General features: G+C 39.7%; 1 protein-coding gene across 1 annotated transcript; it reads left to right on the top strand.

Moving 5' to 3' along the window:
• LOC139741960 (transcriptional repressor NF-X1-like) lies at nucleotides 1-19622 on the top strand. Its single transcript, XM_071652527.1, has 18 exons — nucleotides 1-784; nucleotides 1392-1631; nucleotides 2559-2708; nucleotides 3485-3584; nucleotides 4371-4582; nucleotides 5371-5594; nucleotides 6219-6327; nucleotides 7352-7551; nucleotides 8484-8588; nucleotides 9066-9185; nucleotides 10114-10202; nucleotides 11373-11477; nucleotides 12197-12238; nucleotides 12951-13043; nucleotides 14395-14461; nucleotides 15423-15568; nucleotides 16656-16763; nucleotides 19016-19622. The coding sequence occupies exons 1-18, from the start codon at nucleotides 1-3 to the stop codon at nucleotides 19107-19109; spliced, it is 2988 nt and encodes a 995-aa protein (XP_071508628.1). The 3' UTR covers nucleotides 19110-19622.
• The last annotated feature ends 3691 nt before the right edge of the window (nucleotides 19623-23313 follow it).

Here is a 23313-nt window from a genome sequence, read left to right as displayed (position 1 = left end):
ATGCAAACAAGAGAAAATCGGGAATACCAGGATTACAGTCAGACAGAAGGAGGTTCAGATTCGCACTCCAGATATCCTCAAAGACCTGCAGACTCCGAGATTGGACAGGACTCATATGGCGGCGCAGACAACACGGGGTATAATGAACGCCATGAGCAGCAGGGCAGGAGGGGTGGTAAGCCGAGAGGGCGGGGGAGGGGAAGAGGAGGGCAGAGAGCAACCCACCCTCAAACTGGTACATCCCAGTACAATCTTCAGTATGGGGAGTCGAATAATCGTGGAAGTGCTGATGGATCAGCCAACTCCAGGCAGTACAAGCACCCAGAGGAGCTTTTCTTTACGCGGCAAACTTCATCAGACAGGGAGTCTGTTGGCAGTGCAGAGTCAAACGCCACTTCTCAAGGCATGGACAAAAGGCGAGGTAACAAGGATCGACCCAGAGGGAAATCCGACCTCAACAGCGGGAACAGATTCAACGACGCGGAGGGTAGGAGCAGGTCGGGATCCAACGCCAGTCAGAAGGGAGAGCGTCAGGACAGAAGGAAAAGCGGGGGCGGTGCGGGGAGGCAATCCGCCCAGGGCCGACAAGTTGCCAAGAAGTACAGCAGCGAGACTCAGACCGGCGCCCTCATTGAGCACCTGACGTCAGGGACCTACGAGTGCCCCGTGTGCTGCGATAGGGTCAGGTGTGAGGCCAGAGTGTGGAGCTGTAAAACCTGCTACGTGGTCTTCCATCTTGGCTGCATCAAGAAGTGGGCTAAGTCACCTGCAGCAACAGCTGAAGGTAATTTTTAATATCTCCTCTTTCTTGTCCAAGAATTGGACAATAATCTCTGCTCTTGTCCATGTATCTCTGCTCTTTCTTGTCCAAGATGACAGTAGATTTATTGTTGAAATATCATCAGCAGTTTTCATGACCATCACTATGTCAGTGGCATATAATCTAAAAGATAGTTGGGAGACAAAAAGGATACATTTCAGTGCTGTTTCAGAACAGAGGGGCATTGATGTCAGATATTAATGGAGCTTCACTTTTTAATTTTTCTGCTTGTACACCGGTTTCTGGAAAGAACAGACTAGTCACAAGTCACATGGCTGATAGCTCAGTTTTCATTAACTTTTTTACTGTGCTGCAGAGGGTAAAAGTATAAATCACCATTCAACTTCCCAATCATGCATTTGAGCTTTTTCAAAACACAGAGCACTAGCATCGTAGTGTCCTCTCAGCTCAAGTGACCTGTGCCTGTAATAGGTATGTCAAAAACCTGTGTGGTATGGTCTGTTTTGTTTTGTATTCAAAGATGAAGAAATGTGCAGCATAAAATCCATTCCACAGTGCTATAGTTTCACTTCAAATGAGACATTTAGCATTTCATTTCATATACCTTCAGGTACTGATGGCTGGCAATGCCCGGCCTGTCGTGGGGTGGAAATCAAGATCCCGCACGTCTACTTCTGCTTCTGCGGCAAGCAGCGAGAGCCCCCCTGGGAACCTGGGGAGACACCCCACAGCTGTGGGGAGGTGTGTCGTCGCAAGCGCCCCACCTCCTGCCCCCATCCCTGCAACATTCTGTGCCACCCCGGCCCTTGCCCGCCCTGTCCCTCCAATGTCCAACAGAAGTGCTTGTGTGGTGAGTTGTGTTTGGTGATCAAACATTAATTTTTGTTTTCCCTTTTTGTTAGTAAGGATGTAGGCAGGTAGGCAAAGCATTCATTTTGACAATGTGTACCGGCATAATTTTTTTTTTTTCTTGGGGGGGGGGGGGGGGGAGGGAGGGGGGAAGAGTTCTGTCTTTCTATGAAGAGTTCATCCAGTCTGTGAAACCCCTGGATATCAAGAAGATAAACAACCTGTCTGTATTGTCTAGGACAGGTAGAGCCACAGAACTCTGCCTGCTTTTGCTTAGAGTCTGTGTGTCAGCCATAACAGCAAAGAAACTAAAGTCAAGACTTAAAACTTGTTTGCCAGTTTGTATGAGTAAATCCATCATAAGAATGAAGAAAATGGTATAAATTTGTAGATATATCAAGGCTGCACACTGGCACTGGTTCGCCGGTCCAGACCAGTAAAAAATCACTGTTGGACCAGTAACTTTCTCAGAAATGGACCAGTAAAAAAATGGAAAAACTGGGTACCTACTGGTTCGACCTATCCATTGGACCAGTAGAAAAAAAAAATGGGTTAGTGTGCAGCCCAGAATATGTTTTGAGTGGGCTATTTTCATAACATACAGTGTATGTTGAAGTCGATACACGCAAAGACATAGTTTTGTAACCAAGATGGCAATTTGGGGTTTCCCCTTTCAATGCTATTTTCTGCTACTTCACTGTTGTTTGGAGTCAACATGTTGGAACTTCCTTCTGTACTTGTTCAAATGTCACACATCTCTTTCCTGACCAAGGGCCTTGATTCACCAGTGGTATTCATTACAGTCTGTTTGTTGTTGTTATTGTTGGGTTTTTATTGTGGGGGGGGGGGGAGAATTATTTTTTAAGATGCACATGGTATGTGCAAAGGTTAAAAGTAATTCCTCCTGATTCTTGATCCCGCCACACAGGCAAGACACAGCAGACAGTGCGATGTGGCAGCCAGAAAGAGATACGTTGCCAGCAGCCGTGTGAGAAACTCCTCAACTGTGGCAGCCACTCTTGCCAGGAGATCTGCCACTCGGGACCCTGCCAGCCCTGTGAGGAGGTGGTGGTGCAAGGTACATATCTGTGATTTTTTAAAGTGCAGATCAACTCCACGACCATGACATCATCACTCTCATCTGATTTGCATAATGTGTTTTGCAACCAATATTGTGATTCAATGAATACACTGGTAATGTTTGAATTCAGTAACTTTCGTATTTTATGTCAGATTTTGATAGAGCGTTTATATACAGCTCTGTGTATCTGATTGTACTTTATTGGCTTCAACTAGAACTTTAAGCGCAGGTGCAACATGTGCAAGGATACATTGTGCTTCCACACATATACATGTATGTATTACACTCAGCTTCACACAGTCCTGTTGTCATTTTCCTTTTGCTGGTAAGACTATTCTACCACTTACGGTTTATAAATCGATTATTATACAGGTTGTATCTAACGTTTGTCAAATTATGCATGGCTATCATTTTATTCTAGCTTGATATTCTTTCTGTGAGAAATGCGTTGTACACCATAGCTTTTGACAACCCCTGATGAATTTTTGCCTCAATGTAACTACTTTGTCGATGATTAGAAGTGTAGGTGAATATGAAAAAAGAATGGATGTTCTGGATACGCAAAGATTTTTAAGAGTACGCTGCACATCTAAATGACATCCGCATCGAAAATTAAGAGGGACATTTGATTCATTTATGGTCAGTTGTTCAAGGCTTACATGTAGCCAAGGATGCCCCCCCAAAGTAAGTCACTGTCAGCCCCTCCTCCCTGAGTCCTAAACTAGTGGTGCATTGATTCTCCTGCGTTTCCATGGTAACCCATTCTCCTCCAGCCTGCTACTGTGGAAGAGCCAAGCGAGAGGTTGCGTGCACAGAGGAGACTGCGAGGGAGAATCCGGCTGGGAGCTACTCCTGCATGACGGTCTGCGGCAGGTGAGTCCCATTTCTCAAATTGGACCTCGGAGGCAGGAGGGGTCACTTGCACTCTTTCACACACACCCCCCCCCCCACCCCCGTACAAAACAAGATGGAATAAAAGCAAACAAACAAACAAAAACTTACAACAAATCAAACCCAGTGAGTCATCAAAAAGTATGTGTAAGAAAAAGTATTGAATGAATTAGCAACAAGTGGACTGATGATTAAATGAATTCATCAATGAATAAGTTAATAAGTGATTTTTTTTTTTTCCAGTGAATGTACCTATGGACGAGGACGAAAACAAACATCTTAAATTGGCTAAGGAGTGTTTTGTCTATGACTTTACAGGAATGAATATGAAGTGATTAAATCAATTTGTTGCTACAACCTGATGTGATGTTTGATATTGTGCCCATGGGAGTGGAATTAATCCTCCAGTTCTCCTTGTGTTCCTCCTACTTCTTTCTTCCTGCTTTTTAATGTTCGTGTGCATTCCAATGGCACACATCAGCAAAAGGAAATAAGCCAAGAAATTTACAATTAGACTGTACAATTGCCATAGTGAATATGAACTTTTTTTTTGTAACCATCATCACTTATCTATTGCATTCATTACAACGTTTTTGTATTGACATATAATTTGAAACTTGATTTGTAAACAATCCTCTAGAGCAGAGCACTATGAGTTATGTTACCACAAAGTTCATCATGTTCATGATATTTTATATGACGGTTGCCCTTAATGCATTGAGTCTTTGACCAACCTTTAACCTTTTAATGCATGGATTTGTTTGACAGGACACTGGACTGTGGTCACCACAGCTGCGAGGATTTCTGCCACCAGGGCCCCTGCGAGCCGTGCGGTCTGGACCCCGCCCGCATCACCCACTGCCCCTGTGGTCAGACCCCCCTCTCACTCCTTGAGGGCGGGGCTGAGAGGACCGCGTGTACAGACCCCGTCCCCACCTGTGACAAGAAATGCGGCAAGATGTTTCCTTGCGGAGGAAGAGGTCTGTATCAGAACATCTTTAGTGATCATGATAACCCTTTCCTTCAATTTTTCTTTCTTTATTTCACTCTCTCTCTCCCTGTGCAGTAAAGGTTTATGTGATACAAAGTAGGCCCTACTTCGTCTTCGTAGAAGTAGTCTGCTTCCCTTCAGACTTGAGAATTTTTGCAGAACTTACACAGTTTGTGCCATTGGACAGGGCATGATGTGCTAATATTATGTATAAGTATCATGAATGCAGAGGAGAATATACCTGAAGGAGAAAATCATATTCCATCAGCACAGTGGAGCAACAGGGAGATATGTGAAGAGTTTGTTTGCAAAAACCTGAAAGTCCATATTTGCCAAATGGAGATATTTGCAATTAAAGGTCAAGAAAAATAAAGAGAATAATAAGAAAAGTTTTGCTTCTTTTGACCATAACTTCAAAAATGTACCTTTATATGTAGTGACAAATATATCATTTAAAAGGTATTATTTTGTACTTTATGACAGAGACCGTACTTCGAAATCTTAAAAAATGGACTTATTGGTTTTTGCGAACAAACTCTTCATATCATGTCCTTTGAATGTCCGCTGATTTGAAGTCACAGGTATCATCTGAAAGGACTTTCTGTTTTGAGAAAAATCAGGCTTTTCTGCCATGAACAATGAATCATGTTTCAGCTGTACTTCACTGATGTGTCTTACAGTGCTCAATATTTGGTTTCTAGATGTGCGATAAATCACTGCTACTACCATCTATTATTCTTTTGAGCGATTCTGTTTCCATACACTTCTTACACATAGATACACACAAGTGTGAACAGACGTGCCACACCGGTCCGTGTCCACCCTGTGAGCAGACGTCCATGATCAAGTGCCGGTGCGGTCATCGCATCGTCGATGTGGCCTGCAGCGAATTGCAGGCAGCAGTGAAGGCGGAGGGCGGTATGGCGCCCCCATTGTGCGACAGGAAGTGCACCAAGAAGAAACAGTGTGGACGGCACAAGTGTGGCCAGCTGTGTTGTGTGGTGAGCAGTGCAAGCCTTATATTCTCCCAGAAATTATATTAGCTTCTGGGAATCTACACCCTATACCACTGTATAAGCAAATGCATCTGTGTAGATTCCTCATATTTCATGTATATTACTGTATATCTTGTATTTGTTGTCTAAATATGACTATTTGTGCATTTGATTCTTGATATGTTTATAGTTGGAAAAAATATGATACATGGAACAATAAAAACAAACAATTCAAAGCAAACAAATCATCAGTGTAGTCAAGATTGACAGTTTGTCCTTTTCATGTGGGTAAATTTTCAGTTCTATTTGTTTTTTAGAGTAAAGTTATTAATGTTATTTGTCAAATGAAAGCAGTAGGCCTAATGTTATATTGATGTTGTGCTACAAAACAAACAAGCACCAAGGGACAATCAGATTTTAATCCCCTTACCAGTATGAGGCAATGTGGGTGAGATGCCTCATCTATAGACGTCACCACTTCCGCCAGTAGACTTGAACCACAAGCCTCTGAAGTTTAGAGTTGTGTTCGTATCCTACTGAGCCACAAGAGCACCTCAACTGTCGTACCATTCTGCAAACAAGGTACATGTATCTAACTTTGTGAATACTTCTCCTTGGCTCATTTGACAGGAGGAGGAGCACCTGTGCCTTCAGCAGTGTGGGAGGAAGCTAAAGTGTGGTATACACACCTGTGAGGAGCCATGTCACATTGGAAACTGCCCTCCGTGTCTGCATGCAAGTAAGTCACCCCTCTCATAAACTTAATGGACATGGTAGCGTAGGGGCACCAGGGAGTGGGAAGGCTGGCCCAGCTCGGATATCTTTGAGAATCCCTATAAAGAATTGTTTACAGCTTTATCACTGATCTGTATAAGTACACACACAGCTGAAGAATTTAGTTAACTGAGGAGCATATGCTTTAATGCATGTATTTGCTGTGCCAAAGCGAACCGAGCCAAAAGTGGACCACTTCCCAATGTGCTCCAAAAGCGTACCAAAATGGTACCAGAAGTTGGCATGTGAAGAATGCACGTAACACACACACATACGTCATCATGCAAAGATATCATTCTCTTTGCTCGGGGAAATCTGTAAGTAGCTTAAAGGGGCATAGTCCCGGTAGTGTAGAGGGCACTGTTGATGATACTGCCGATCACCGTTAGCATTGATACAAAGATTACCGAAGTTGAGCTGTCATCAAGAGTAAAGTGCGTAGCTGTTGCTAAATATCGTTGCCTTCGTTGTCTTCTCTGCGCATCGTGCTGTCTGTAGTAATGCCAGGGTGCGTGCTTATGTGCTTGTTATTATGACATCACAAAAGAAGTTTGCTAAAGCTGTCATCCCCCTCAGCCGAATCATGAGCCGAACTGTGATCCGACCACTGACTACAGTGAATCGGACTTCTTCGGACTTGGAGAAGTGGGCCAAAGTGTAAGCGCTAAAGAGGAGTCGATAGCGTAGGTCTCTATAGGAAACTTGCGCCGTGTGCCCGCGTACGCATTTGACTAAAACACCGGGACCATGCACCTTTAAACGTGCCAGGTGAATGACTTTGTTGGTACATAATGTGTGACCCCCACTTATGAGATACACTTTCTTCACAGAGTGCTTGAACGCTTCAAATCTGGCACAGCACAATATTGTACACCATAGTTTTGTTCTGTTTGGTTCGCTTTTGAGCACTCGAACGCACCCGAAGACCATTTTCTCACAGACCTGATGTATGATTGATGTATGCCACTCCTACTTTCATTAACCTCCAGGTTTTGATGAGCTGACCTGCCACTGTGGCACAGAGGTTATGTTTCCCCCGATCCCCTGCGGGACCCCGCCCCCGGAGTGCCGCCAGCTGTGCAACCGGCGGCACGACTGTCAGCATCCTGTCAGGCACCATTGCCATAGCGACGAGAAGTGTCCGCCTTGCGTCGAACTGACCAGCAAGACCTGCATTGGAGGTCACGAGGTAACAGCTCTTAGAATTTCTCATCTTTTCACTATCAGTTTTTATGACAGTAATTCTGAAAAGAGAACTAATCATGATAGTAATAATGATGATATCAATGACGATATCAGGACTGATAGTGGTGAATGTAATAACTGCATTTATTCTTAGGAGGCAGTACATACCTATGTGCGAGTATGGAGCATTGTGGTGTGATTAAGAATCCTGTTTGTCATTAGTGAGGGTGCATAGGATTGTAACTGAGTCCATTACTGAAACTGCCAAAAATGTTTGTGCAAATCTACATTTTTATACTAGTGGCTACTGAGTACTTGTAAAGTGCACAGGTCCATCTTTTGGAATTTTGTGTGTTTTCAATTTTGCGGAATCAAAATATAAGATTATGCTGCATATATCAATTTTTAAAAAAAGAATAAAAAACTTGCTTGCTTTATTTTTATGCTAGTTTCTTGTTTAAAAAAAATTTGAAATTGTCCACTTTTACAGTATATGTGTAATCTGGAATGACCTTAGATGCAGTGTCATGCAGCCATTTTAAGTATACACTGTACCCTCTCCCTTAAAGGGGATGGCTAGTAACTGATCAGTGGGAATCAGTGGGAATGCTGGGGGATGATTGTTCCAATTCTTGTGGGATTCATTTAAGAGTACATTATATATCTATTGTTGTGTGAAAATTATTTCCTTCAGAATAGTCTCATATTCAAGTAATGTGCAGTTTAATGTTTCCAGGCCCGTTAACGATTGCCCCGTCACTGTACAGGCATGCTAACCTGGAAACACTGATCAGTTACTAGCCAACCCCTTTAAAAAGGAAAAAATAAAATCTAGTATTACTATGAAAGTTACAAGGAGGAAATGACATTCACATCACCTACAGTTGTAGTCCATTGTCCAACCATTTTGTCCATTGTGACCCTTTTGGCACTCAGGTCCGCTACAACATTCCATGCCATGTCCAGGGGATATCCTGTGGACGTCCATGTGGCAAACAGCTTCCATGTGGCTACCACTCGTGCCTCAAGACATGTCATGCAGTAAGTCCTGTGACCACAGATGCCAAATTTCTGCAAACTTAGATTTTGGTCCCAGTGACTGTTATCATAAATTTGTGATTTCTTGCCTTGTGTTTGTGTTGATGCTTCCGTGTGTTGTCAGTGTTTGTGCTTGTGCTAGTGTGTTTGTTTGTGTGAGTCTGTTTGTGTGTGTGTGCTTGCGTGTTTGTTTGCATTTACAAATTTGTATGCTTTTGTGTGTTTATGACTGTGATTCTCTGTGTGTTTGTGTTTGTGATTGTGTGTGTGTATTTTGTGTTTGTGTTTGTGTCTGAATTTTTGGCCCTGGTCATGATTGTACATGTAGTTTTGTACGTGTTTGTGTTTTGAAAACTACATGTATACGTATCTTGTCAATGCCTGTGCTGCTTAATGAAACTAAGACATCGCCAAAAATAGGATAAACAATGTGCAGATGAGATTGCTCAGTTACAACAAGCATCTTCAATTTATTTCCAGGGGGAGTGTAACCCTGAGTGCAAACAGCCCTGTAAAGTGCCTCGACCAGACTGCGGACACCCCTGTGGTGTCACATGCCATGTGGGATGGCCCTGCCCTCAAATCACCTGTAAGGCAAAGGTGAGTAGATTTAATCATGACGGGGGAGATCCAGAGAACTGAGACCCTCTAAGATTGTCCATATGTGACCGTGCATCACAAAACAAACAAAAAGTTGCATGCGTTGATTTTGTGTGAGGACTTACACAAATAAGTGAAATGGGTCAACCTCAATAGTTTTTAGTTTTTCATATTTTCTGAAAGACCAAATCTTGTTCTTTATTGTGCTAAAGTTTGGGATCATAAAACAGTCAGGAAATTGTGTTTTTAGCAGTTTTTCTTGAGCACTTCTTTGAAGAGCACTGTGAGAAGGTGTGTCTTGAAGAGTTCTCTTTTCATTTCTTCAAAACCCTTTGCACATTCTTAACTTTCAACCCTAATAAAACTTTAGGAAGGATGATGCTACTGCTTTGAAAGTTGGCAGTAATCATGGACAAAGGATGTTTATAAAGCATGCCCAATTTCAGCTTAATCTGATAATTTCTTAATTGTCTATTCTCCGATGGTTTGCGTCCTGTTTTTTGTCACATTCATCGCACAGCTAGCACGGATTGCTAAAGATTAAGCGCTTGAATAGACCCTGTACTTCTTTTCTCAGTTCACACTATTCCACAGTGTGTGCATTTTTCCCAATATTTAGATAGGTTAGGAATGTCCATTTGAGCTGAGTTATACATCATTTTAAAGCTTAGAGTCTGCTCTTTCAGAATCTGCCCTTAACTAAAAATCCGTGTGTGGCGACTTCTTGTTTTTGTGATGCAGGGTCACATATGTTAAAGTGAGTACTTAAAGTTCGATGTACATGTAGGGATGATTGCATAATGTAGTGGCTATCATTAGCTGGGTTCATTACATAGACACTTATGCATTTCAGCATTGTTGATAATGTAGAGAGCAGAGAGAAGTGCCATGAATCTCTCTCACCCCCTCTGGACTCTCCACTTCACAGGTGAAAATGACTTGTCCGTGTGGTAGACGCAGCCAGATGATGGAGTGTCAGGCCAGTGGGAATGATACCATCACCAAGGCCATGCAGAAGTGAGTCTCCCAGTGAACAAGAAACTCCTTTCATTTTGATATGCCGATGATGATGATGATGATGATGATATGATGGTGGTGATGATGATGATGATGGTGATGGTAATGGTGTTGATGGTGATGGTGATGGAGATGGTGATGGTGATGGTGATGGTGATGGTGATGGTGATGGTGATGGTGATGGTGATGGTGATGGTGATGGTGATGGTGATGGTGATGGTGATGGTGATGGTGATGGTGATGGTGATGGTGATGGTGATGGTGATGGTGATGGTGATGATGATGATGATGATGATGATGGTGGTGATGATGATGATGTTGGTGATGATGATGGTGATGCTGTTGATGATGGTGATGATGCTGCTGCTGCTGCTGATGATGATGATATGATGGTGGTGATGATGATGATGATGATGGTGATGGTAATGGTAATGGTGTTGATGGTGATGTTGATGGTGATGGTGATGGTGATGATGATGATGGTGGTGATGATGATGTTGGTGATGGTGATGGTGATGGTGATGATGGTGATGCTGTTGATGATGGTGATGATGGTGATGATGCTGCTGCTGCTGCTGCTGCTGATGATGATGATGGTGATGCTGTTGATGATGATAATGATGGTGATGCTGTTGATGAAGAAGGTGCTGTTGATCAAGATGAAGTTGATGGTAGTGGTGTTGGTAGTAATGATGATGGTAGTAAAGGCGATGGTGATCAGATAGAGGCAAAGTAGAAACAACAACAGCATTCATGAGCCTCAAGAGTTTAATGATGATAACAACAACAATAACAAAGGACTTCTTGTATTTATGAAGAGCTTACTGATAAATAACCAGCCATTTTTATCTTTTTAGAAGTCATCAGAAAAATGCTGCAAAACTTTTATAACTATTTCAGTTCACTATCATGTAGACATGCAGTACCTTTTGTGCCTTTGTGATATGTGTTTATGTCAGATGTCCACACAGTCAATGTTCAAATGAGATTGTGCAATTATCCACCTAGTCCAAGTTTACTCTGTGATTAAACTGTGTTACCCATAAATTATAGTATTGTTTTTGACAGTGTGTAGACCTCCTGCACGCTCTGATGAAATAAATGACAAAGAGTGCTCAGTCATCACTTTCTTTGATATATGATTTTCTAAACCTTGTTCCCGTCCCCCAGGTTGACCGTGTCCAAGCTTGCTGGTAAGATCCAGACCCTTCAGCAAAATGAAGATCTGGACATTCGTGACATGACAGGTGCCAAGGGGTCTGTTAGGGCTAGCAGGTAAGCCCCTCTGTGAGTCTTGCCCTACCTACTATTTTTGACCTGACTTTTGTTGTGATTGATTCTGATATTTCTTGTAAACTCTTGGGGTGCATTTTCCTGTGTGTTATTAGTTGAGTTTTTACATTTACACCATGTATCTGTGCCAAATGCATTGGTTATTTGACGATTCACAAATGTCCTTCACGATTAAATTTTGCATGTTATACAATTTCTTTGTAATCATGGTCAACATAAGAATGACTTGATGTATATGTTCATAAAATTTGGATGGCCTGTGTTTGGCTGTGCAGAGAAGAATACCTCAGTTTGTTGATCATGATTTCAATGATCTCTCTGACAAGATTATGGGCCAGACTTTCACATTAATGCAACCTCCCTCCCCTCCCCCCCCCCCCCCCCCAAAAAAAAAAAGAAAAAGAAAAAGAAAAAAATAATAATAATAAAATCAGTAGGCATTTGCCAAAAGAAAAGTACTCATCTGTTTTGAATAAAGCTCACAATAATGTTAGTGATGAGAGTTGTTTTGTTTTGTTTTTTATTCTGAGCCAAATGGGAAAGTCAAAGGAATGTGCAGTACATGTAAGGGGAAGATATGTGAAAGGGAGTTGTGGCTGGGTAAGGCAAACATGCGCACATTCTGTTACGTTATTCCACCTTGATATGTGAAGTTACTATTGCCCTTGATCACTCTGTGTGGTATTGTTTACTGTTAACAGGCTTCAGTGTGATGAGGAGTGCAGTATCCAAGAGAGGAACAGGTTTGTGTCTCTAAATTTTACTTGAAATATTCATGTCAGGGGCTGCAAAACGTTGCTCTCCCATAACATATGATTTCTATGTAAACAAAGGCATTGAATGACCTAGCTCCATGCTGAGTTTTCAGTCAAACTAAAGGGAACCTGCAGGACAAATACTTTCAGAGAAGAATCAAACTTTATTGCCTGAACTTATAATCTACGTGTTCTGGTTTCTTAGTGACAGTGTCCGATGAATTAATTTGTTGTTAGAATGTAACTCATTTCACATGATATAAAAGAAGTATATATGTTTGATGAGCACATACAGAACAGCTTTTATCACCAAGGGGAAACTCATCCTATTCAGCTGTCTTCCCCCCCCCCCCCCCCCCCCAAAGTCTGATGCTATTGCAGAAGGTGTGTTACATGCTGGTCAGAAAGTCTTCACAGGTTCCTGTGTTGTTGGATACTAGTTTAACTTGTTGAGGAAGGACTGATTTTGCTACAACACGCAACCTCCATAGACACTTGCCCGAGTATACTTGTGACTCGTCCTCAATGGATTAAAGGGATGGTATGGTATTGGTTTAGATGAGGATTCAGCTTTTATTTTTTTGTGACATGCTCAGAAACCAATTTATAAATGTTAAATTTGATGAAAATCAGGTTTGAAATGGCTGAGATATCCAAAAACTAAGTAAATCCGTGTTTTATCTGTGTTTCCTTGACATAGACGCCTTGCTGAGGCCCTTCAGATTAAGAATCCAGACCTCTCCTCCACCATCAAGACTACCAACTACAGTGACTTCCTCAAGGAGCAGGCCAGGTCAGTTTGGGGAGACAGACCTCATACTTAATATGATACTGTGAAAGAAACTTCTGCAATATTGTGTGTGTGTGTGTGTGTGTGTGTGTTGTTGTTGTTTTGTTTTTTTCCTGGAGAAAGAGAGAGAGAGAGGGGGGGGGGGGGGGGACACTGTTCCCGTTTCAATGAAGCTCATGTGTTTATGAGTTTGTGAGTGAGAATATTTCTGTACATATTTGAATACATTTTTAAAAATCTGCACTGTGAGATATTCCATTTAAATAGTAGGCCAAACCTTTAAAATTTGTCTTTGATGGCAGTATTTTTCTTTCACCTATACTCTCGGCATTTTCGACTGTTTGCCAAGCAAACAGTATAAATTTGGTCAATTTCTCGAGATGCAAATGAAAGCATCAGAAAGGCCATGCAGTACCACAGAATAGGTAAGAAAACTAATCTTTGTAGACCAACATATATTTATAGCATTCAATTTGTGACTTTCATTCATGTATGGTTCCATAACAGTTTTTAATAGTACTGAAAAATTGACATGACAGGCTTTTGGTACTACTACTGAAGGTATCTTGAAGATATGTTTTTGTCAGTGTTTGTTTGTTTGTGTATTTGTTTGTTCCAAAATAACTCAAAAAGTTGTGAATGGATTTGAATGGAAACTTGCAGGAAAAGTTGATAATGACACAAGGAATAGATTATTAAATTTTGGTAATGATCCGGGAATACATGTATGAATTTATGAAGGATTTCTTATCTTTTGGCAAATAGGGTCAATGAACTTGGGGCGTTCAAGCTGCGCGTACTTGAGGTTTGCATACGCGCACTGATGCGAGTGCTCTGCTCAAGGCGCGGCGCGCAGCGGGAAGCCAATGAGGTAAATGCTCGGCTTCGTTATCATTGGGAAATTGGACGATTTTCAGCATGCATGTACGGGTGGAAATGACCTGCTTGGCGGAGGTCTGCGCGCTCTGAGTCCTTTCTTCTCGATCTATTTGTTTTATTTTGATGTATTTTTTGTTGAGAATTTACATGAAAAGATATAGAAATGAAATGAAATAAAGAGTATTATTCAAGGACTTTGTTATGAATGTATTACTGCACATTGTGACAAATAGCAGTATAATTACTAAAATGTTTCTGTTGGACAATAATGAATAAGGTAAGAAATGTGAGTTTTTGTCCATGTCTATTTTCTGAAATTTAAACTGATTTTCTCTGTTTATTCCTTTATTCACAATAAGCTACAGAAAGGGTATCCCCCCCCCCCCCGTCCCCATTTCGTCTGATGCTGCTACTTTAGATTTCATGTCTATACTTTATTATATTCATTGTTGTTGTTGTTGTTTTTTCGCTGCAGGAAGCACCAAGGCTTTGTAGCTGCAATTGAGAAGGAATTATCTGCTCTTGTAGTGTCTGCAAAGAATGTAAGTAAAAAGGGATGACATCATTTATTCTTACAATCAGTGTTTGGGATTGAATTTACTGTTAAATTTGACATTTTTCTGTGAGTAGGTTCTCGCACTCAGCCTGGTAAGATGAATTTCTCATGTTTGTAATGCCATAGAATCAAAATGCGAATTACTAAATTGCATAGAACAAGGAAACAAAATTTTTCCTTTATAATCGTGCTCATTTCATATTTGGGATATGCTTCAATATTTCCACCCTGCAAAATTACTACCTGAAAATGAAAAATTTCCCATGATTTTGCAAATGAAAAAAAAAAAGAGATATCTCTTTGATGAATATAAACAACTATTTTATTGTAGTGCAACATGCACTCGGCTTCGCCTCGTGCATGTTTCACAATTGTAAATACCCTCGAGTGCGCTACATCTCCACTAACGCACTCTATCCTGTGCATCATTTGTACAAGTGTATAATATGATATACAGTGTATGATATGATATATGATGTGATGTAATGTGATGTGATGCGATGTGATATATTATATCATATTATATGAGTATTTACCGTCTGCTCATTCATGGAGACAGACATTCAATTTTCACTGGTGACATATTAACAACAAAAAATATAGTACTCAAATACAATCATTCAAACTTGTATGCAATTACACACATATACATAATATATTGTTACATACATGTACGATTACAAGGATCATCATTACTCTTATCAAATTTCAAAAACAGACTATTTAAACCTGCACTTAGAACCCAATTAAAATTACCCTGTTAGTACTACTTACCACATAACTAACCACAATTAAAACACATTTTATAAACATAAATGTGTGTTTATCTCTGAAATCCAACATTCCAATTTCCATGATGACTAGCAGCATGTATAGATTTCCTGTCTTTTTTAATGAATCACAAAAACTATTTCACACTCACCTCCCTCTCTCTGTTTCTTGTACAGTCCAAGCAGTCCAGCCGCAGTCACGCCTTCCCGTCGATGATTCGCAACCATCGCCGCATCATCCACGAACTAGCCGAGTTCTACGGCTGCGAGTCGGAGAGCTACGATGAAGAGCCAAAGAGGAACGTCGTCACCACGGCGAAAAAGTGAGTCTGCTGTCCCAGGTTGATCATCTGTATGTCGTTTTCTCCAGTACAAGCATCATTTTATTCATGTGATCCTTTCCCAATAATATGGATGAGTTCAATAATTAGTTGAATAATAAAAAAACAACAACTGGAAAACAAACTCACTGTTGCAACATTTCGCCAATTATCAATTGGCTTCTTTGGTTTTTGATTCTCATTTTTATTTTTTTTTATTCAACTAATTATTGATCTTGTACTTCGACTCGATGAATGAGCAGAATTTACATCAATATGGATGAGAGTAGTAGCACTTTGTAATACCTTTTTAAGTAAATATATGCTTGTCAGAGTATGCACTAGTCAGAGTGCAGTATATATTGTACAAGTTTTTATACTTTAAGATATATTTCTACGGGGCTTAATTACAGTGTTGTACTTTAATTATATATGCCATCCCACAAAACGGGGTTTGAGATATTCATTCTGTGATGGTTAATGAGTATGAGCATGTAAGAATGTGTGAGATGTGTCTCTTGAGAGAAAAATCTTTGAAAAGTGAAGTACAGCTGTACTGTAACTACTGTATCCACCATATATCTCAGGAGATTTTTATTATTGAAAATTTTACAAGCCAGGGCCCTGTTTCATAAAGCGGTTTGTAAAGTTACGAACAACTTACGAGCGACTGGTGATCAATTTTGATGTGCTATACTTATCAGAATTTCCATAATTCAGCACAAGAACTGATCACCAGTCGCTTGTAAGTCGTTCTTAACTTTACAAACAGCTTTATGAAACACCCCCCGGGTGCTATTCGTGATTACAAGAACATGCAAAGATATTGTCTCTGATCCCAACAAGAATGCAAAGTGCGCACATACAGTACAGAGTACGTACTGTGTATTGGTACGCAGAACACAGTACATGAACAAGCTGCGAAGTAATGCATTTGTACTGTATTTCACGTTCGTGAATTTTGCAGCCAACTCGCAGAATTGTGGGGAAGTCCCGATTCGCAAAAAGTTAGGCTTGCTAAATATATGGCATACGCAGTGATTTTTTGTGTTTGTTTCCTGACACTGATGCCTCCTCCTCTATCCACCAGGGGTAGGTGTTTTATGCCAGCCATGACACTGACTGCCGTCATCCAGAGAGAATTGAACCCCAGGGCCCCTCTCCCGATCCCCCATCACAGCCAAGAGGACGAAATCAGGTAAGATCCAGCTGCTTTGATACTTATTAACCCATTGTGTGCCATGGTGCAAACTCCCTGTATGCCACATTATTACCTCCGCCAAGCAAGGAGTAGTTTTAAGTGCTAATTGGTGTTTGTTTGTCTGTTTGCAAAATATTAAACTCGAAAAGTTGTGAACGGATTTGAATGAAACTTACAGGAAACGTTGATAATGACACAAGGAATAGATGATAAAATTTTTATGGATTTTTAAAGGATTTTTCTATCTTTTAGCATATAGGGTCAAATAACTTGGAAGTTCTAGCTGCGTGTTCTGGAGGTTTACATGCACATACTGTATGCGCACTGAAATACATGTTCTGCCAATGACATAAACAAAAGGCTTCTATATTGGGAACTTGCATGCATGTTTTGTGAAAATGAGGTGCTGGCTTGGTGGAGTAGTTCTGAGACAGCAATGCCATGAGTGCTTTTGGTGAATATTCTGATTTTCAAAGCCATGTGAGCTTTCACAGAAGTGGGTGTGCTAGAATTGCAGTGCAGCAAAGTTGCAGAGAACATTGCAAGCTTTGCTCTGATGTAAATTTTATGACAACGCTGTGGCTATGACACTTTCAATGTACTGAAGCATAGTGCAATTTTTCAATCAGTTCGTGCACAGTCGTGCATTGGAACAAGATTGAATAAGCAAAGTTATTAGAAGTCATTGAGGTTGCATATGTTTTCATTAAAATAATTGTATGCACAACACATGAAATTTTAGGAGAAGGGGAGTCAAACGCTGTGTGACTCATTCAACCTTAGAATACCATTACTTATAGAATCTTAAGTGATGGTTTCACTGTACCATTTTTTTGACATTACTCTCCTCACAAGTCAAACATCTTGTGGAGTTTCTCATCCAACACTTGCATGCTCATGCACTTAAATTTACATGAAATTTCTTATGGCATGTAAATATATGAATATATACGTACATGTGTATATGTGTGTGTGTATATATATATATATATATATATATATATATATATATATATATATATATACATATTTTTTTTTTTTTTTTTAACTGTAACATCCAAATATTGACTGGAGTAAGTACAATTGTAGATCTGTATACTGTAAAACATGATATATTCGCGGCACAAAATATTCGCGAATTGGAGCCGACGGCCTTTTTCATGGCATGAAATTTTCGCGAATTGCCACAGGCGTTCAATGCGTATAGTGCAAACAAGAAATTTTGCGTGCATTTTAATTTCGCGAATCTTGGCGCTCGCGAAATTCGTGAAATTAAAATGCATGCGAACTTTCCTTGTTTTACAGTACCATGACAACTTTAAATCAAGATATTTGTGAATTAGCTTTGTTGGGAAAACCTTTCACTTTTTGCTCTTTCCTTTCATCACAAGTTTGTTTCTTCATCAAGATGGCAAAATTTATAGAAGCTAATAGATCACCTCTCCATTTAATGATTAATATCATTTTCCACTCAAATGATATGTCAATAATCCCTTTAGTCCACAATTGTGACCGTGCACCACAAAACGAACAAAAAGTCGCACACACTGGTTCTGTGTGAGGACTGAAAATAGATGAAATGGGTCAACTTAGCCAATCTTGACTTTTTCATATTTTCTGAAAGAGCAAGTCTTCTTCTACATTATGTTAAAATTTGGGATCATAAAACAGGCAGGAAAGTGTGTTTTATAGCAGTTTATCTCGAACTGTTTTTGGTAGAATAGTGTGATTAGGTTTGTCTATAGAGTCCCCTTTTCACTTCTTAAAAATCTTGGTGAACACACTCTTCACTTTCAACTCAAATAACTTATGAAAGGATGATGCTACTGCTTTGAAAGTTGAGATTAATAATGGACAGAATGTGTTGATATGGCATGCTCAGTTTCAGTTTAATCTGATAATCCCTTCATTATTGTTACTCTGGTGGTTTACATCCTGTTTTTTGTCCCATTCATCGCACAGCCAGCATGGCTTGGTAAAAATTTAGCGCTTCAATAGACATGGTACTTCTGAGCCTCTTTTCTCAGTTCACACTTTTCCCCGAGTGTGTGCTTTCTTTCCAATATTAGGATAGGTTAGGAGAGTCCATTTGATTTGAGTTATACATCATTTGAAAGCGTTAAGTCTGGTCTTTCATAATATGCTCTTAACTAAAATTTCATGTCTGGCGACTTTGTGTTCATTTTGTGATGCAGGGTCACAATTATTCTTACCTCCAAGCCTTTTGCATTTTTTTTTTTCCTGCCCAGATCTGCTGCCAAAGCCATCAAGCATTCCACGGACGTAGTCGGCTCCTCCTCTTCCAAGGACAAAGTCATTGACTACTTCGACATGACGAGCTAGTCAGGGCAGAGTCGCAACCTAGTCTTTCTGTCTTGCATCATTTTGACGTATACCCAGATTTTGTTTCTCTCAAGAGCAGTTATAAAAATGAAGCCATCGTGGAATGCCATGCGTTATGCGAGAAATATTTCACGCCCATCACATTTCAGATGAGGTATTTAAATGTGTTCGGTGTATGGATGTTGAGGCATGCAGTGTACGTCAGAGCAGGATAACAAGTACAAACTTGTTTATGAACAAACTCTTGTGTTACATAGTGTTCAGGTACTCTCTGTGTAGTGTCTGTCAAATGGTTCAGGTTTGAGTTGGCAGCACATATGCCTTTACAGAGCAAACCAAGGCAGGTGGCTCGACATAGAAAACAGTTGCTCTGCAAATTGATAAACGGGGTACACACACCACAGTATTCAGTTCATGGCCATCACGAACATAACCTCACAGATATATCATAGATATATATATATAGACATATGTACCAAGGCAACTGCTATGTCCTGGAAGCATATTTGGAAAGATGAGAGCAGATTTTAGAAATATTATAAATATTTTTTCAGTGAGTTTGAGCAATGTGACCTGTGCTACTTTGATAAATGGAAATGCCATTGCATGAAATTATCACTTATCTTGATGACTGCTGGAGTGCTACTGCCTAAAACTTTTTTTTACCTCAAACTTTCATAGAATGGACAATGTACTTCCATCTCAACTCAATGTAGTGAACAAGTTACCCTGTGCCAAGAATTTACGACGGCAGATTATTTCTGTTGCTGTACATGCGACCAGTAAGCAACAAATATGTTTAATACGTACATGTACTTAAAACAGTACTTGTCCCTGCTTGTGATGTGCAATTTGAACTCAAATGAGAAGCAAGTGTCATAGATGGGGGGAAATGCATGAAACTTTTGAGGACATTTACTGTTGTTTTTTGTTTGTTTTTTAGAGGCAGGACCCAGCATGCATGAGTTTGTTCAACTTTGACCTCTTGTCAACACACAGTTTCAGACACTGTTGTTGTAAAATTGTTTTTCATCATTTGCAGAGCTTCATATATAATCATGTGTGGTATTTTATGACATGATGTCGCTGTAAGGGTTACGGCTCATAAAATGGTGGAGTTTTTCAGTAAAGCTGTACTGCCAGTACAAAAATTATTGCCTGTGAGTTTCACAAATTTGTCTGAAATATTGGAAGATACAGTGTATGCGTCTAAATAACATATACCCAATTTATTTTACTGTAATCTTACTCTTTTCTTACAGTGGGTGTTGGGTGGGGTTTTCAGGAGAAGTGAAATAAATCTGCAGGAGGGTCTAAATAACATATACCCAATTTATTTTACTGTAATCTTACTCTTTTCTTACAGTGGGCGTTGGGTGGGGTTTTCAGGAGAAGTGAAATAAATCTGCAGGATAAATCTTGTTCAGTCATCAGAAGTGTTCATAGATTTGTTTTTTACATAAATGTAGGCATCGTTCAAGCTGATTTATATTCACATCGACCTGCAATATTATTTACATGTCTTGAATGCTTGCGTAAAAGATCACTATGGGCATGTGAAGTTAGCATGAAATACCGGTATGTACGAAGTTGCATATTCTTAAGTGAAAGGTAAGTAAGGAAAGATATTTGTTTATTTTTAAGTCATCAGAAATCCAGTGGATAAGACTTGATTACATTTGCTTGTATGATATGATATCCAATACGATACATGATATGTGTACCTCCATAGACATTTGTTGTTTGTTTGTTTGTTTGTTTGTTTTAATGTAGACATGACACCTAAGCTCCCAGAAATGACATAAGCATGCAAAGAAAGTGAAGGCACAATGATGTTATGCTGTGATTCACTTACATTGAGTTTGGCAGCAAACACAAGAAACATGTAATGAAAACAAAACAAAACAGAACAAGAACTTTTCTGAGACAAGGCCTTTTATTGTACACAAAGTTTTGCTGACAGTCATAATTTTGTACATACAGTGTCTTTAATAGTACAAAAGGACGGATAAGATCATAACACTACAATCTACACTGAGAAATAATTATTGGGTTTCATACATTAGGAATCTGTATAGAATTGTAGCTGCAATATTTACAAATATACATGTGGCTTATGTACAATCATATGTACACTTGTTACAGGATGTGTTTTCCTATTTGAAAGAGGTGTGCAGTACCAGATACCGGGTGAAGGGGTAAGAATGTGCATCCCATAGCCAAAGAAATTGAAGAGTAATCAATAGAAAGTAATTATTTAGCTACATTAAGTTACTTGTTTGGGGGTTTTTAGTTCTGTTTATACACTTTGGTTTAAATTTGCTAGGGGAAAGGACTTGTCTGTCATAATTAACTCATTTCAGTGATTAACAGTTAGCTTAATTACTCAATTGCTTGTTTGACAATCAACTCTATATTAAAAGAAAGTCAAGTTATGAATGTAATGCACCTTGGTTATCCTTGTACCGTAATTCTTTGAAGCTTGGTGCGAGTGTTTGTTCCCGGCAGAAATATTTTGGGGGAAATCAGAAAATCAGTTGTTTTTTTCTTCATGAATATCAGTCTTGGGTAAATGCAGCACAAATGAAGTTCTTTGCATGTCACATTAAAAAGTTGGAATGCTGGAAAGTAAGAGGCACAGAAAGGAGTGTGATGCTGCAAAATGCAAATAAACCCCTGAAATGAGTGGTTCAAGTCCAGTAACATACTCTTAGCCAGTAGTGATGAACTGGTGTATGTATGTATGTGTTAAAGAACAAAAATACAGCATTTTGGTGTTCATAGTTAGCTTACAAATTCTATGCATAATCATTGATCACTGGCCAAAATGACAAGATCGTAAAAGCATATCTTCCAGCAATTACTTTGTGTAGATGCTTCACTGTTGCAAAGTGTTTAACTGCACAGAGCTGGCAGTAATATCTAAAATCAGTGCCTTGCCCGATTGCATTCATTGATCGATGGATTGATGTGTTATTGTCTTTTTTTGTGATGCAAGAGTTTGAGCTGGACATAGATTTATTTTGTCACGACAAATATGTCTTTATGATTTTCAAATAAACTGGAGCCTTCCGACAAGAATGGTGCCATAAATAGAATAATTTTTTTCTTCCATGTGTTGTCATTTCTGTACATTTCTGTACACACAGCAAATGCAAGACATACATTGTTCAGAGAGTAGTGTGACAGAATCAGTTTCTTTCCACAGCATGGCCCACTTTGTTTCAACATGGAAATACTCCCTCTGCACAAAGACAGCAGACAGTTCATACCAGCAACAACAATATGTACACATCGTACATACAGCTGTACAGACAGATATCAGATAATGACATTATACAATGTGTAGTATATGGTAGTCGCATGTTTGATAAGGGTTATACAATTTGTATGATTAGCATACATGTGTTGATCGTTTCAGAAATAGTACATCACTGTCATGTTCCATCATGTGCAGTTTAAGTACTGTGTGATTCGAACAAGCTACATATTTTTTTAAGCTACATATTTTTTTAAGCTACATATTACTCAATCCACACAATGGGCCTTTTCAGCTGAACTGTTGCCTAGATCGTGTTCTGTGAGCAATGCTATCACAGTGACTGCATTATGATGCATGACTGGTTAATACAAATAACACCTTCATCTCCATGTCGGCAGCTGGTGAAGCGCATTGAAGTTCTTTGAATTTCTTGAGAATTTCATCACTACGGTTGAAAAACAAGCTTGAAGTTTCTCACATCACAACAAACACATGCAAAATTTTAGATTTTCCATCTAAAGTTCAGAGATCTAAACTATCAGAGGTGTATTTCTGTTTTGAGGGTGATATGAGAACTTACTGAGCCAGGATGGTAATTGAAGTTCTCCTTGATTAATTCTAGGATGAAGAGAAAATATTGAATGGGACTGGAACACAAAACAATGATGGACATCTGCTTGCTAGGGGTGATAGCCATATCTCTGTAAGTAACAATGCTGATGAGATTTTGAGCCAATGAAAGTCCAACATCACATTTTCTGAAAATATGATTGAAATGAATATCGTGCATCACCATTATAAAGAATGGTGTTCGTTGAGTCACTATGAGTAATACTGGTAAATGTCCTCTGTCAAGGTGGTAGTAGGTGACAGGCTTGGATCCTGTAAAACTTCTAATTTCAGAGGGTTCGGCTGTATTGAGTGTCCCTAGGTTGGAAGCTA

The sequence above is a fragment of the Diadema antillarum genome, unplaced genomic scaffold (genome assembly GCF_040938485.1).
Source record: "Diadema antillarum isolate AM-2024a unplaced genomic scaffold, OU_Dant_1.0 seq00000966_RagTag, whole genome shotgun sequence".
Lineage (NCBI taxonomy): Eukaryota > Metazoa > Echinodermata > Echinoidea > Diadematoida > Diadematidae > Diadema > Diadema antillarum.
Note: the sequence above shows the minus strand (reverse complement) of the source record. Positions and strands in the feature narration are given on the sequence as shown.

Bases quoted from the DNA above. Each gene is read 5' to 3' on its own strand.
- LOC139741960 (XM_071652527.1), top strand. From the start codon at position 1: ATGCAAACAAGAGAAAATCGGGAATACCAGGATTACAGTCAGACAGAA. The intron at 5,595-6,218 runs GTGAGCAGTGCA...CTCATTTGACAG, and splicing joins GTGGCCAGCTGTGTTGTGTG to GAGGAGGAGCACCTGTGCCT. The intron at 16,764-19,015 runs GTAAGATCCAGC...TTTCCTGCCCAG, and splicing joins AGCCAAGAGGACGAAATCAG to ATCTGCTGCCAAAGCCATCA.